General features: G+C 41.0%; 1 protein-coding gene across 1 annotated transcript; it reads right to left on the bottom strand.

Moving 5' to 3' along the window:
• Positions 1 to 14,420: 14,420 nt before the first annotated feature.
• On the bottom strand, positions 14,421 to 14,825 carry LOC127050085 (transcription factor MafF-like). The gene has a single exon (XM_050951617.1). The coding sequence runs from the start codon at positions 14,823 to 14,825 to the stop codon at positions 14,421 to 14,423; it is 405 nt and encodes a 134-aa protein (XP_050807574.1).
• Between the last annotated feature and the right edge of the window lie 204 nt (positions 14,826 to 15,029).

Raw genomic sequence — 15,029 nt, 5'->3', positions numbered from 1 at the left:
TGAAAACTGACCATTTATTCCTACTCTTCGCTTCCTATTTTTTAGCCAGTTACTGATTCATGAGAGGACCTTCCCTCTTATCCCATGACTGTTTACTTTCCTTAAGAGCCTATGGTGAGGGACTTTGTCAAAGGCTTTCTGAAAGTTCAAGTACACTGTATCCACTGGATCACTTTTGTCCTCTAAGAATTCTGAGATTGGTCAGGCATGATTTCTCTTCACAAAAAATTGTATTCAGAATTATCAGACATATAGGTGTTCTTTAATATAATTTAAACCAATTTGTCTGGTATTGAAGTCAGGCTTACTGTCCTGTAATTGCCCAAAAATTGGTGTCACTTTGCTAACCTCCAGTCATCTGTTACAGAAGGTGATTTAAATGATATGTTAAATATCACAATTAGTAGTTCTGCAATTTCATATCTGAGTTCTTTTAGAACTCTTGGGTGAATACTGTAGGGACCTGGCGACTTATTACTGTTTAATCTATCTATTGACATCTCCATCAGGGACAATTACTCAGATTCAGAAACCTAAAAAGAGTTTCTCAGGTGTGGCAATCTCCCTCGCATCCTCTGAAGTGAAGATCAATGCAGAGAATTCATGTAGCTTTTCTGCAATGGCCTTATCTTCCTTGAGTCTTCCTTTAGTACCTCAGCCTTCGAGTGGATCCACTGATTCTTTGATGGGCTTCCTGATTCTTATGTACTTAAAAAAACTGCTGTTAGTTTTTGAGTCTTCTGCTAGATAAACTTCAAATTCTTTTTTGGCCTTCCTAATTACACTTTTACACTTGACTTGAGTTTGTACTCCTTTCTATTTTCTTCCATTCAACATTTGTAATAGTCACAATTAACACATCAAATGCTGTAGATCAGCAAATTAAATGAACAATGACTCCACCTGGACCTCTCTAGCTTTCTATGGTAAATAGCCCTTCCTTTCCAGAAAGAGATGTGCCAAAAGTAGTGTCAGTGTAAAGGGTTGTTAGCTGGCCATGCTAGAGGGGATAGCACTGTGCAGTATCCATCATGCCATCTGCTGTTTTTGCATCAGGACAGAATGCAATTTTCTTTGTAAAATGTGTTGTGTTCATTCTCTATGAAAGTATAAAAGGGATAAGCAGAAAAGCATTCATTCATAAATGTTTACAAGAAAATCACAAGCTCATAATTGAATATATTCTCTCTCTCTCACACTCTCTCTCACACACACACACATTTTATTAAATTATGTGAATGCCTCCTATCACATTCATTTCCAGAAATTATGTGTCAAATGAGGTGTTTTAACACTGGAAATGGTGGGGAAATTGGAAATATAGTATAATTATTAGCATCAAATGTACGGCAATACACCTGAGGCTTTGCTTCTTTAAATTTTTTGTCATGTTAATATTTTCCAAAGACACTTACGGGATTCAGACACCCATTTCCCAGTGAAAATTAGGCATTTAAATCTCAACCAAAATTCCTACGTTCATCAGTTCTTATATCTTCCTGAGGCACCTGCAGTTGTGACTGAAATGCAGCAGGGAAGTTCATTTCCAGAATAAATTCCTGTAGCATCTTTGGTTTTCCTAAGAGGTCTCTTGAAAAGTAGTAGCCTGGTTGAAGGCTGCATAGTCTGAGATCCAATGAGATCACAGCCCAAGGTGATTTTGTTGTAAAGAAAAGTAAAGATTTAAATAATATTCTTTAAAAGAAAACCTCAGGTATGTTTGGCTTTTTGGGTTTTGTTTCCCCCTTAAAAAATTAGGTAGAATCTGACCCAACTCTAACTTCAAAAGGTATGTGTGCAATCCTGCTGTTCTTAAGCAGTAGATAATTGGAATCTGAGGGTGAAATCCTGGCCCCATGGCAAAACTTCTCTTGACCTTAATAGAGAAGTTTAGTGAACAGAAGGGGGTGGGGAAACGGAGGAGCCAGGTTCACTACTGTGTTACATCAGTTTCACACCACTATGACTCCACTGAAGTCCATGGAACTAGACTGACATAAAACTGGATTTGAATCAGAGCCAATAATTTTAAATTGCTATGATAGTTCTAGAGCCTATGAGGTGCTAAATAGAGCTGGTCAACAAATTTCAGATTTTGGAATCCCCCCCACACTACTTTTTTCTTTTTTGTCCATCTCTGGTGCAGAGCATCCACAAATCCCATTGAATTTGATGGGAAATGAGAATGCTTAGCTATTTGCAGAAGTCACTCAGCACTTCCCTGAACTGGTCTCATAGTGTTCAATATTTTAATTTCAATACACGTTTGACATTCAGCAGCATTTGCTGAGTCTACTCTTGTTTTCAGGTAAGAAACAGATGGGACATGTGCTAAACAATAACTATCAGGAAGCAGGGCCTGGAGCACAGCCAGTATGCGGACAACCTAATGAACACAGCTGGTCTATAGTAGGCTGTCTAACAGGCTTCACCTCCAACTGGTTGGGAGAGTCAGCAGACCAGCTCTTAAGCCCAGAAGCAGCACCAGTTTGGTGGCTCCTCAGAGCATTTGCCCATGGCTGTGATAGCTTCTGTGCCTGCTTGTTCCCAGTCTTGCTCCTGCCTAGTTCCAGTCTTGCTCCTGCTTAGTTCCAGCCTTGCCCCTGCCTTGTTGCACTCCAGGTAACTTGGCTCAGATCCTTCTTTCGGATTCCTTACTTCAGCTCTAACCCTTGGCTTTGGCATCTGGCCTCTGACTCTGGGTCTCTATTCCTGGCTACTAACTACCTGCTCTAATCACTGGGCCTGGTCTCCAACACAAGCTTGATAAGTGTCACAGGCTGCTCCCTACCAACAGATTCAAGAGATGCAGATAGTTTGGTTGGTTAGGAGGTTGTAAAAGCAAAACTTCCAAAAATATTTTCAAAGCTGTATTGAAATAGCTCAGGCAGGTGACCTTTGAAAAGATATGATATTTCAGAGGTGGGCCAGATCCCAAACCCTGATAATAACACCGTTGAACTCTGGGGAAGTTTTGATCTAGCTCTGCACCGGAGGAAATATGTTCTGGTTAAGGTATTGGATTGGACTTCAGCAATTGGTGTTCAATTCCTAGCTTTTCCAATGACTTCTTACATAACCTTGTTTTTAATTGATCTGTGCCTTAGTTCCCCATCTGCAAAATGGGTATAATACCTCTTTCTCTCATCTCCTCGCTTTCTCTAGTTAAATTCTGAAATCTTGACAGCAAAGGCTCTCTTTTACTGTGCAATTTACACTGTTGTAAGTGAGAAGGAAAGCAGGCCCAATGTGTTCAAATAACTACTTGGCTTAAATGCTAGCCGAATTTTCAATACCTAAAAGTGAGGCTATTGAGTGCATAAGTTAGGGACAGGTCCACATTTCTGATGTACCAGAGGCAAGAGCAGTTACAAAACACTACTTCAGAATTGTTAAATCCACTTATCCTATTTGACTGAAACCTATGTTCAATGTCACGGCAGCAGTGACTTTTTCTTCTCCTCTCGCCACTGCCCGCAAACTCTGGTTTAGTGCACATGGGGAAGTGTGTGTGGAGAGGGGAGGGTGGAGGAAGAATTATTCACTCTACTATTCAGAAAGGGTTCTTGGAATTCAGATTAAGAAATCATGGGTAACTGATGCATTAAACAAAATGTTAAGTCACTTGGCAAAAATACATCTGCTGTGCCCTGTACAGTGCTATACAAGTGCCGTGTGTTCTTAACGCATCAGCATTTATCTGTAATCTGCAGAGGAAAAAGAGGTTAATGGCAATTCTTCACCTCTTTCTATTAAAAATCATATTTTTGTACTTTACAAAAAGAGAAAAATATTTCTTTCTTACTATGTTAATAGAGTTTGAGCAAAGAGTGGAACATTCTCCTGAGAACCCTTCTGCATATAAAGTCAACCAAATAATCTCTTTGAGTAATGTAAAACTTCAAAAGCCTTGTCCTCATTGGTGTGTTTATTTTTATGTCCCAGGAATATTACAAATATAAGGCACATAACAGAAATAAAGAAATAAAATGGTGAATAAAAATAAGCTACTTGCCTAACTTTGGTCTTATACATAAGTTAATACTTAGTTTTCCAGATCTACTCTCTTGTTTAGGATCCTCAATGGTGGATGCAACTGCTTTGCAAAGCATTTCATGTTTTGTTGAGGAGGCAGTGGATTTTTGAAGACTGAAAGGCAACACAGCATTTCAGTTAGGATTTCCTTGACTGGAGAGTCAGGAAACTATGCTGGTCAGTGGTAGGAAATGTATTCATTTGTGAGTATATTTGCTGAAACCACTTATTTGATTTATTTGTCTGAAACACTTTGTCACTGTGCACTGATTTGGAAGTTTTCCACTGCCAGAGGGACATTTCTTGCCACTAAAATGTATTAAAATGGTATTGCAGCAATGCAGGACAGGGTTGACGTATGCACTTGACAATTTAAGAGTGAATAAAGCTTGATATAAGCTGGATCACTTTTTTTTCTTGTAACCTTATTTCTTCCACAGTACATTAATACATTATGTGTGTGATGTATTGTGCAGTGCAATGCAATGAAGCCTGATATTTCAGCCTTCCACATTGCATCTAATGCAATTTCTTGTGGTCTAAAGTAAGCATGCTGGTAAATTTCAGGCTTCAGTTCACCTTTGTTCAGGTAACTCAGTTTATCTGATGAGAGAAGGCTGAAGAGGAGGGGCCAGACTGCAGTGTTTTACACTCTTTCACTTAGCAGGAAAAAAAGCTTACAATTCAGTTCACCTGGGAATGGGCGAAATTAGATTTTCCTAGTCACATTACTCTACAAGCCAATTCATATTCCATAAGTGAAACCAGAGGGGCCATCAGTGGTGCTTATGCCCTGCTCCAAGGACTTCTATTTATGTAATGCACACCTCCAGGTAAATATGGGAACAGTGGGACAAATCATGCCATCAGTAATGGAAAATTCAGCTTTGAAACTGATGTTTTAAGTTTGTCTTAAAGAAAGAAACATCAAATAACCAAATACATTTGGGGTTTAGAAAAATGCCAAAGGAAAGATTTAAAAAAGTTGTGTAATTGTTCTAGCAGGAAATGTGAGCTGGATGGATTCCAGAAGTGGTATGAGAAATATTAACAGTGGAATGAAAAAAATAAGCACAGCCAAAATTACTACTAATTTAAATGGATGCAGCACTACTGTAGTGAATTGCAGAGTTTGACTCATTCATTGCCCATCCCATGTTTAAACCACATCTCACTATACGTATGTGTTAGTATATGGTTTAATTTGCTGGCAAATAATTCAATACCAAGCAAGAGTTATATGGAAAAGTGCATATTTATTGCTCACATTTAGTGTATGTAAGTAAAAGTGATTTCATGAGGTCATATAGACATTGTGACTTATTGTTCTTATTGTATATATTACCTATTATGGTAGCTATGTGACTGCCTTTGAAGTCCTCTACTTGCTAAAGATTTACGGTCATTTCATGTGCCTAAAGTAAAATCTAGACAAAATTGAAATGATCAACTTAGAGCTCTCCTGTATGTTGGCTACAGTTTGATATGTGGGACCTAAGTTTAGACTTTTCACAACAGGCTGGTAAAGTTTATACATGTGAAATTGGAAGATGTGTCATGAATGAGGCAGGGGATTACAGGAAGGGAAAGGACAGTTTTATGTTTAAAACAGCTGAATATTGCCCTGGAAAATTGGATTCTATTCCTGCCTCTGCCACAGAGTTCCTCCATGAGGCTGGACAAGTTGCTTAAACCAAACTTTTCATAGATGGCCACTAACTGTGAGTTCCTTATTTTATGGATCCCCAACTTGAAACCCTGGGCCAGATTTGTAGAAGTGATGAACACTGTCAGCTGCAAATGAAGTCAATGGAAGTTGCTCTTTGAACATATAAAGTGTTATGTAATGCTCAGTATTCTGAAATATCAGGTCCTGGGCTTCTCAAATCGGGTACCCAAAATTAGTAGATATTTTAACCTTGATCGTTCATTGCATCAGTTCCCTGTCTCACAGGGCTATTGTGAAAATATACTCTTTCATGTTTTTGAGGCACTCAGATACCTTAGTGATGAGTGCCATAGAAAAGCCTGTGAGGAGATTAATAATTCAGTAAAGTGTTTGAATAATGTGCAGTAAAAAGGCATGAGCCCACACAAAGAACAATGAGAAAAATTAAATTATTGAATAGCTGCTCATTGAGTGAGCCCACTGTATTGAATTAAGCTGGGGTCCTGTGGAAAAAAATAATATATGATCATAGAAATGTATGGCTGAAAGGAACCTCAAGAAGTCATCTAGTCCAGCCCCCTGCACTGATTCTGGATCAAGCCTAGACCATCCCTGACAGGTGGATGTCTAATTTGTTTTTTAAAACCTGCAATGTCGGCGATTCCACAAACTCCTTTAGAAGCCTATTCCAGAGCTTAACTATCCTTTAGTTAGAAAGTTTTTCCTTATGTGTAACCTAAATCTCCCTTGCTGCACCACCTTCAGTGGACATGGAGATCAGTTCATCCCCAATCTCTTTAAAACAGCCCTTAATGTATTTGAAGACTATCAGGTCCACCCTTAGTCTTTCAAGACTAAACACACCCATATTTTTAACTTTTCCTAATAGGTCATGATTTATAAACCTTTTATCATTTTTGTTGCTCCCCTCTGGACTCTCACTCCAATTTGTCCACATCTTTCTTTAAGTGTATTACCCAGAATTGGACACAGTACTCCAGCTGAGGCCCCACCAGTGCCAACTAGATTGGGGTAATTACATCCCATATGTTACACATGACACTCCTGTTAATACACCCTAGAATTATGTTAGCCTTTTTCACAGCTGCATCACAATGTTGACTCATGTTCAATTTATGCTCCATTATAATCCTTAGATCTTGTTCTACTGCCTGGCTCGTTATTCTCCTTTTGTATTTGTACATTTGATTTTTCCTTCCTAAGTGTAGTATCAACTCTATTGATTTTCATCTTGTTAATTTCAGACCAATTCTCCAGTTTGCCAAGATTGTTTTAAATTCTAATCCTGTCCTCCAGAGTGCTTGCAAACCTTCATGGATTGGTATCATCTGCAAATATTATAAGCATATGCACCATTCCAATATCCAAGTTATAATTTCCCTAGATGAACCATAAAAATAGAAAAAATGTTTTGGAGTTGACACAAATTTACAGAATAGTTTGTGCCAAAAAAACCCAAAAGCCAGGCTAGATTCACAAAGGGACTTAGGCACCTTTCATGGAGAAGGTGTTGTCCCTCCCATAACCTAAAGTCCCATGTTTAAAACACTCCGCTGGGATTTTAGAGAACCAGGTCTAAGTCCCTATTCTGCATGATTTGGAGCTAGATTTACTACATTTCAAGTAAATGCTTTAACTACTGAGCTACAGGATATTCTGCAGTGAGTCCTCTCTCAATCTTTTTTGTTGCAGTTGTTCCACTTTTTATAAGACTACTTAAATATTCATTGGGCCAGAAAGAGAAAGTGAGTGACTCTATAACCTAGCAATTAGGCCACTTACCTGGGATGGGGGGCATCCAGGTTCCAATCCCTTCTTCCTTAGTGAATGTTTATACAAAGTGGAACAGCTTCAGCATGAGAGACTGGACTCCTCCAGTTTTGTAAATGCCACCTAAGTTCCATTGTGATGAAGCAGAAAAACCCCACACCAGCAGAAAAGGGAAAAAAAAGAGCATGTGGGCCCAGCTAGCCCTGCCCCGCTATACCGGTTGCCAATGCCAGGCCTGGAGAGGGAAGAGAAGGAGAGAACCTGGCTCAGTGCAGGGCTGACTGAAGAGGCAGGAGGTTTCCCTGTCTCTCTACAAGAGTGGAGCATAACTACAAGTCTAACAGTCAGGACGGCCACCAGGGGAGAAGCACTGTGTCCCTCACCTAGACACTGAGACACTAACCAGGAATGAGTGAACTTTACTATTTGACTAAGAACATTGTGGGGTTAAGCCGTCTTCATCCTTACATCTGTTCCAGCCCAGAAGGTCCTGAGACATCAGAAGGATGCCTCAAAAGAGCAAAAGGGGCTGCTACACCAAGTGAGCCAGTAAAGACTATTTGGACTGTAAGGTCCATGCCCCAAACTGAAGGGACGTAGGAAGTAGCTCAGTGCAACATACATAGATTCTGTGCTTGGAGGACCCTGTCAATGTTGCTTCCCACAGGGCTCTGGACTGGGACTTGGTGTAGAGAGAGGGCCTGGGTCTTCTTACCACACTCCCTTAAGGGCTGAGGCCCATATGTGAGGGAAGACCTGAAGATTCCCACACTAGGTCAGAAACCAGGCACCTTTGCTGCCTGGTCAGAAAAGTCAGGGGCTAGAAGTCAGGTGCACTAACTGCTAGGCTGTCTGTCCCTCCAAACACCTTATCACAACTCTTATGACTCTAGCCCCGCCAAATTTATTTTGACCAAAACTATTAGTGTTAAATTTACAATATTTTGGGGTCAAAGTGAAATTGAATAATTATCCAGACAATTCTTGCCAGTTCAGAACTTTGAACCTTAAGTTTGTGTGTGTAATTTATATATATATTAACATGTTCAATTGTTAGTGAAAGCTCATAAAATCCATTAAAATGTTGAAAAGTTAATACAGTCACTATAGCTTTTGACCATAATAATTATGTAGGCACTTATATAACCCACATCACTATAGATTCTCAGCACCTCACAATCACTAATTAATGTATTCTCACAGCAAACTTGTGAGGTGGAGAAGTCCTGCACTTGTAGATGGGTGGAATGAGCCACAGAGAAATTAAATTAAGTGCCTGAGACAGTACTGGGGTCAGAAGACAGACCTCCTGAGTCCCAGTCCAGTAATTTCATCTCAAAACCACCCCTTCCTTCTTAGCAGTAAAAATTATAGGGAATCTCCATCTATTTTTGGAACCAGTCTGTTCTCTTTATAAAGCCATGGGTTTCCAAGGAAGCTACATGGTATGTTATTCAAACTTGCAGAATAAATATTTCTTTGCCTGACAACTTTATAGTACTTGTTGCTAATAAACAAAACTGATTTTTTTGCCTTTTGAAACAGAATTCCCTTTTATGTTGTACTGCAAATTTGTTCATAGGGAAATACCTGAGTTCTGTTCCGTCAGTAGCATGATGGTTGTAACAAAGTGCCACTAATATTAATCTTATGAAAATTATTAATGCTGAAGCTGAGGCTAGTACTAAGTATTCATAAATAAATTCACAAACAAGTATGGTTTTGGTTTTTTGCATTGACTCCCAGCATATTTTCAAGTAATGAAAAGCCATATAAACAATCAGACAAAAAGTAAGGCAATAAAAAAAATTGTATTTCATTCCTGTCGTGGAAAAGGACCACCACGCAGTTGAGTTGATCAGACAGCCTGAGGCTCCTTTATTGATTAATCAGAAAATACAAGCATATATGCAGGGAGAGACGACTGGGAAAGTCGCTCTCCCTTACAGCAGTGGTACCTGGGTTTATATAGCCAAAAACCGCACATTAGCATATGAACTCATGCATCCGAATATACCATATTTGGTTAATACAATGACATCATTTCCTAAAAGCATATAAAATAAGCTAATTTTGCAAGCTTGCCCTTTGCAACTTCCCCTTTTTACAGGTTGTTTTGTTTGTCAGGATCTTGGCACCTGGTGTCCACCTACTTGCGGTTTCTGCAGCTGTGCTCCCAAGCAAAATTTGAGGAACTTGGGTTCATAAATACATGTTTGTTCCTTTGGCCCAGTACATTAGGGTTATTTTTATGCGTGCACAAGCTTTTTAATGAACTATAGTGACCTAGCAGTTGTTAATCTATTTCAGTAGTAATTTAAGGGACTTTATATTAGTCTAGTCCCTTACAGACAGCATTTTAATAGCATAATAGTGTGATAATAGTAGTGTATAGAGAAATCAGAGGGTGAGCCTCAGGAGAGTTAGTGGAAAATCAACTTTTCTTACTTTACTATATGTTAGTATGATTGAGGCCTATGGTCTTGATTTAATTTTTGGCAGCATCAAGACCTAGCTTTTGGGCCTGGGGTTAGTTTTCTTTATCAATTCCCTCCTTTGTTTGCTGTTGGATTTAACCCAGCAGCAAACACTTCATCAATATCTGATAGGGGAATATTTATAAGCTCCTGGGCAATTTGTTCGATCGCTTCCTGATCCACTGTTTCTTGGTTAGGGTTACCTTCCCGGGGAGTGTCGAAAGGGGTCTGAACGTTATCAGAGAGGCTAGTTCTGAAAGTAACACAAATATCATTATTGACATTGGTGGGTGTGTAATATGGTTCGGGTCTAACAGGATAAAGAGGACCCAATTGTGGAGGGGAATAGGAGCGGGAAGGAATACTAGGGCAAGTACAATGCGCCCAGCAATTACAGCAACACCAACAGCAAATACATGCAAAGGCAATTGTACCAATGATGAAAAGAAGCCATACATACCAAGGGTGTTTTTGGGGTGATTGAAAGCTTTTTGTGAATTGACACAGAACATCACCTTTAACACAGAGAGTAGAGACTAAATGAACCGTTTGGAGGGCATTTAAAGCTTCCTGGTAGACAGTTTCTAAATAGTGAATTTGGGTTTGTAAATGTGAAATAGACTGAATTTCTGGTAGGAGGGATAGCAATGAGTGGAATCGGTCAGGGACAACAGAGGTCCAGTTGAAGGGAACCCGGAATTCTAAATAGATCTGATAGTCTTTTTCTGCGGGCCAGTAAATGTTGTGAATGCCTGAGCTAGTGTGGAGATTAAAAGCCACATCATGTATGATTGAAGAATTAACATGAACGCAGCTGCTGTTAGCAGATAGTAAGTTATGGGAAGCTAGATCTTGTAAAGTGCCAGGGCCTTCCCAACACACTCGGTGGTGAACAGTTACTACCTCTCCTGGGTGTAGTTTCCTAAAGCACTGCAGTTGCGGGGGCTGCAAAGGCCAATAGGTCCAGAGATCACCTAGACCTATCCAAAGGTCAGGGGCTATAGCCGGGGCACCAATTAAGAAGCGGTTAGGACCGCCAGGAGTTTTAATTTCCCAAACGTCTCGATGAATTACCCAGTCCCACAAACAACCGCCCCAAGGGCCTGGAAGGATACGGTAAGTGGGGGCCCAAAATCCTTTCACGGGCCCATAAGCCCGGAAGGAACATTGCGAGCGCCAACATCTCCATCTAGAGAACTTCCACGTAAACCTCCATGGCCACAAATCGAGGGGGATACCAGATGTGTTAGTAAGGGCAGTGGGCCAGCGCTGTTGTTCAAGGTCCTTGCGTAAAGAAAAAAGAATAGTATTGAGATAGTCCTGTACTTCTGAACATGCTTGATCCCACTGCAATGCCTTCCCTGACGTAGCAACCTGGTGGATCATTTGTGTGAGTAGAGTCTGGGTAACAATACTCAGTGTCGAAATAGTGTGGAGTGCGCCTATACCGGCCTTCTCCTCAGTAATTTGAGCCCTGGAAATAAACCCCTGAGCTTGGTCTAATTGTCCCAGATGACTTTCATGTTCCTGCGTTTTGTATAGGGTCCAGGCTGATGCTGCAGTGTTAGCACCATGCAGCAGAGTGTCAACAATATCCCTTCTTTTTCTACCTTCTGCAAGTCTAGCCTGCTGCTCCAATAAGCGTAGAGCAGCACCCTTTGAGCAATTAGAATAAGTACTCGTTATTTGGAAATAAGAGAGGGGTATTGAGAAATGGACAGTTCCCAAAGTGGCATTTAGAATTGTCCATCTGAATCCTGATAAATGAGGGTTTTCAGTAGGCTCATACCATAACTGTTGGTTCTGAACCTGAATGCCTTCTTTGGCCAAGGTGATGTTAATTGAGTGTGAAGGGGTGTATTGAAATAAAGTGCAAGTTAAATTTTCAGTGATGGGAATATCCTGAACACAAAGGAACCCCACAGTGGCTAAACATATTCTGCTAACAGTAACATTAGTTCGGGTGGCATGGGTGGCTACAAAACATTCGGGACCTTTGTTAGTAAGGGGTTGGCATGCACCTGGGACGAGCACAAGGTCTATATCATGGTCAATGTCCCACGTGTCTATAATGATTTTGGCTTGGTCAGACTTTCCTGTATAATTAATGTAAGAGGTTACATTACGGTAACTAAGATACACCATGCCAAACGCATTCCATTTGACATATCGTTGGTATACTTGACCCTGCAAATAGAAAATTAACTTGGTTAAACAGTAGGAGAACAAATCACCAGTGGAAGAGGGCCTAGGCCACTGCCTAATGGTTGAAGTCTCGGGTAAGTAGGGATCTATCTGGGGTTCAGGGCGGACATGGGTACGATTATTCGAGATACTACTGGGTGGGGTTGGGGTTACTATGGGAGGATTACTTACAGGAGGAATGGTAGGGGAAACAGTAGAAGTATGGTTCAGTAATTCTGGAATAACGTAACATGGCCAAGGGGCCTGTGGTGGGTAGCAATTAGCCGCACCGGGAAGAAATCCTAAATACCAGTGTACTCCACATTCCCATGCAAATCGGCCACAAGTACCCCCTTGATACCACATCACGTTCCGTCTTTTATACCACGGCCAATTTTTAACGTCCTCTATAGTAAGGGTTTTTGGTTTAGCGGTGGAGGTTTCCCGAGACTTTCTCACTTTTCCCTTTGGTCCGGCTGCAAGGTTTCGTTCATTACACAAAGCAGAACGGGGAGGAAGCGTTTCTTTTCCTTTGGCCGCGATCCCACACATTGGGTAGTGTGGAGCGGTTGTTTTAACCTTTGGCTTGGCTGTTGACAAGAAACGCAGTGAAGTAGTCTTCCGGGCAGCAACTGAGAGCAAGTAGGAATCATAAATGTTCAGGAGAAACATAAAAAACATCAGGACGGTGATAAACCAGATAGAGGGCAACAGCCATTTCCGCACTTGTGCAGTCTGTTTTATCTTGGTTTGTGGATCGGTCATGATGCCTTGTACGACCTGTCGACGGAAGGTGATACTCGAGTTCCTGCTGAGGTCCACCTGCTGTCGTTGCCGGCCGAGGCTGTGGAACTAGCAGGGCACCTTTCACTTGGTTTCCAAGGCAGGTTTCCACTGGAACTCCTTACAGCAAACCCAGTCACCAGGTTCCAAAGGATGGCATGCAGTTTCAGCTGGATCGGGTAGGGCACTTTGGGCCTGTGAATGGATAAATCTAACATGTTTCATTAGCGCTTTGCAATACTCTAGTACATTTTTATCACAGAAGTGCAAATTTTGGGAGTTAGGGGGCAGAGGCGGGGATACTGGCATCCTCATTGGTCTAGCCATGAGAATCTCATGAGGAGACAATCCATGCTTACGCATGGGAGTGTTTCTCATTTACATCAAGGTCAAAGGGCATCGGTTTTGCCAACTCGTTTTTTTTTTTTTTTTTTTTTCCCGATTCCCAATTTTCCTTTCACTGCTCCCGCGCTCTGAGGATGGTGAGCACAGTGTAAACATTGGTCCACATGGAGGGCCTTACAGATTAGTTGAGCGATTTGACCTGAGAAATGGGTTTTCTTTGTTACCTGTTGATTAAGGCAGGAATACCTAAAACGGGGAATAAATTTTTTGAACAACTTTACTATAGTGATTTTGTTCATTTTAGTACAAGGGTAAAATTTTTTACCCATTTAGAATACATGCACACACACACACAAACGCATATTTACATGTACAGCACTTAGAAGGCCATTTAGATGTTTATAAATGGTCCCTAAGGCGTCGGGCGTATCACCTGGATGGTCCGACCTGGTTGTTTATTATTATATGCCAGACAGATAGGGCATATTTAGCAATATTACTAGGCAAGGCTTGTAAACTTTGAAGCATACCAGTGCTTAGATACAAAAGCAATTACTCCCTCCTTGCCTACATGGGTTGGTCCTTTTGCTAGCCGGGCAAGGTGGGGCTTTTGATTGGGTGCATATTTAATCACAGCAATAGCAGGAGGAAAAAGTATGAGGAGCATTGACAGATGGGCCGAGGCTAATAGGTGCTCCGGTAGAAGTAAGAAATTTCCTATACTTCCACAATTGCCCCTAATCATATACTACTTTTTAAAACATACGCCAAGCAACAGGTTTGAATGAGAGCGGACAGTCTTAGCTACTTAAACTAAGCTAAAAGCTAAGAGGAAGAGTGAAATGTTTTACAACACTGTGTTAGTTGTACCCGGCATAGTTTACTACCAGCTAGTTTCCCGTATTTTCTAAACAGTAGTTATTTACATAATAATTAACTCTAGGTTGTGCAAGGGGATATCCTGCAGATTGGATCTGAGAGCAGACAATTCAGCAATTATAGATAAGCAGGCATGGGGTTTCCCATCGGTTACTGCGTGGGGAGAAGGAAACTGGACATTCAGTTAAGGTGACATTTACAGTATGTTAAAGAAACTTTTACATTTAGTAAGCCTAGTATTTTAAAAGGTGTTGAGTTTAGTTAAAAGAGCTGGAACAGCATGGGGATTCGCCATCTCCGGTGGGGGCCATGTCGGCGGCAGAGTCTTGCAGTGGTTTGTACCGCTCTCGCAGGACCTTCAGTTCCAAACACAGAGTTGCATTTTTTCGAGCCATTTCTTCCAGCATCTGTTTTAGTGTTTCGTTTTGCTTTTCTAACGCTTTCCATTTGTACATGTTCTTTTCTCGCCAGGCGGCTGCAGTCCTTCGGTTTCTTAATCTGCGCCGGCGCTGTTTTAATCGCTCTACTTGTTCCCTGGGGAGGCCCCACAGGTGGTCATTTAGATCCGTTAGTGACAGTTTTTCCAATTGTTCATCTGACAGGCTCCACCCCGACTCGTATGTAACTTGCAAAGTTTGGCCCAATGCGCTGTCTGCTGCCATTGTTCCTTATTTCCGGGCGCCTTAAATGGGGACCCTTTTGAGAAATAGGATACTGTATAGACTCCTTTAACTAGAATTTCAAAGAAAAATAGCAGGAGATACTCTGATAAATAGCAGTAAGAGAAGCTGGTTATTTGGACAAATGGAGATAGAAAAGAGAAACTAACAAGCTATTTACAGAGAAATACTGGCCTCAAAGGATTA

Source organism: Gopherus flavomarginatus, chromosome 4 (assembly GCF_025201925.1).
Source record: "Gopherus flavomarginatus isolate rGopFla2 chromosome 4, rGopFla2.mat.asm, whole genome shotgun sequence".
Lineage (NCBI taxonomy): Eukaryota > Metazoa > Chordata > Testudines > Testudinidae > Gopherus > Gopherus flavomarginatus.
This window is presented reverse-complemented; position numbering and strand designations above follow the sequence as displayed.

Coding starts and splice junctions, on each gene's coding strand:
- LOC127050085 (XM_050951617.1), bottom strand. CDS start 14,825: ATGGCAGCAGACAGCGCATTGGGCCAAACTTTGCAAGTTACATACGAG.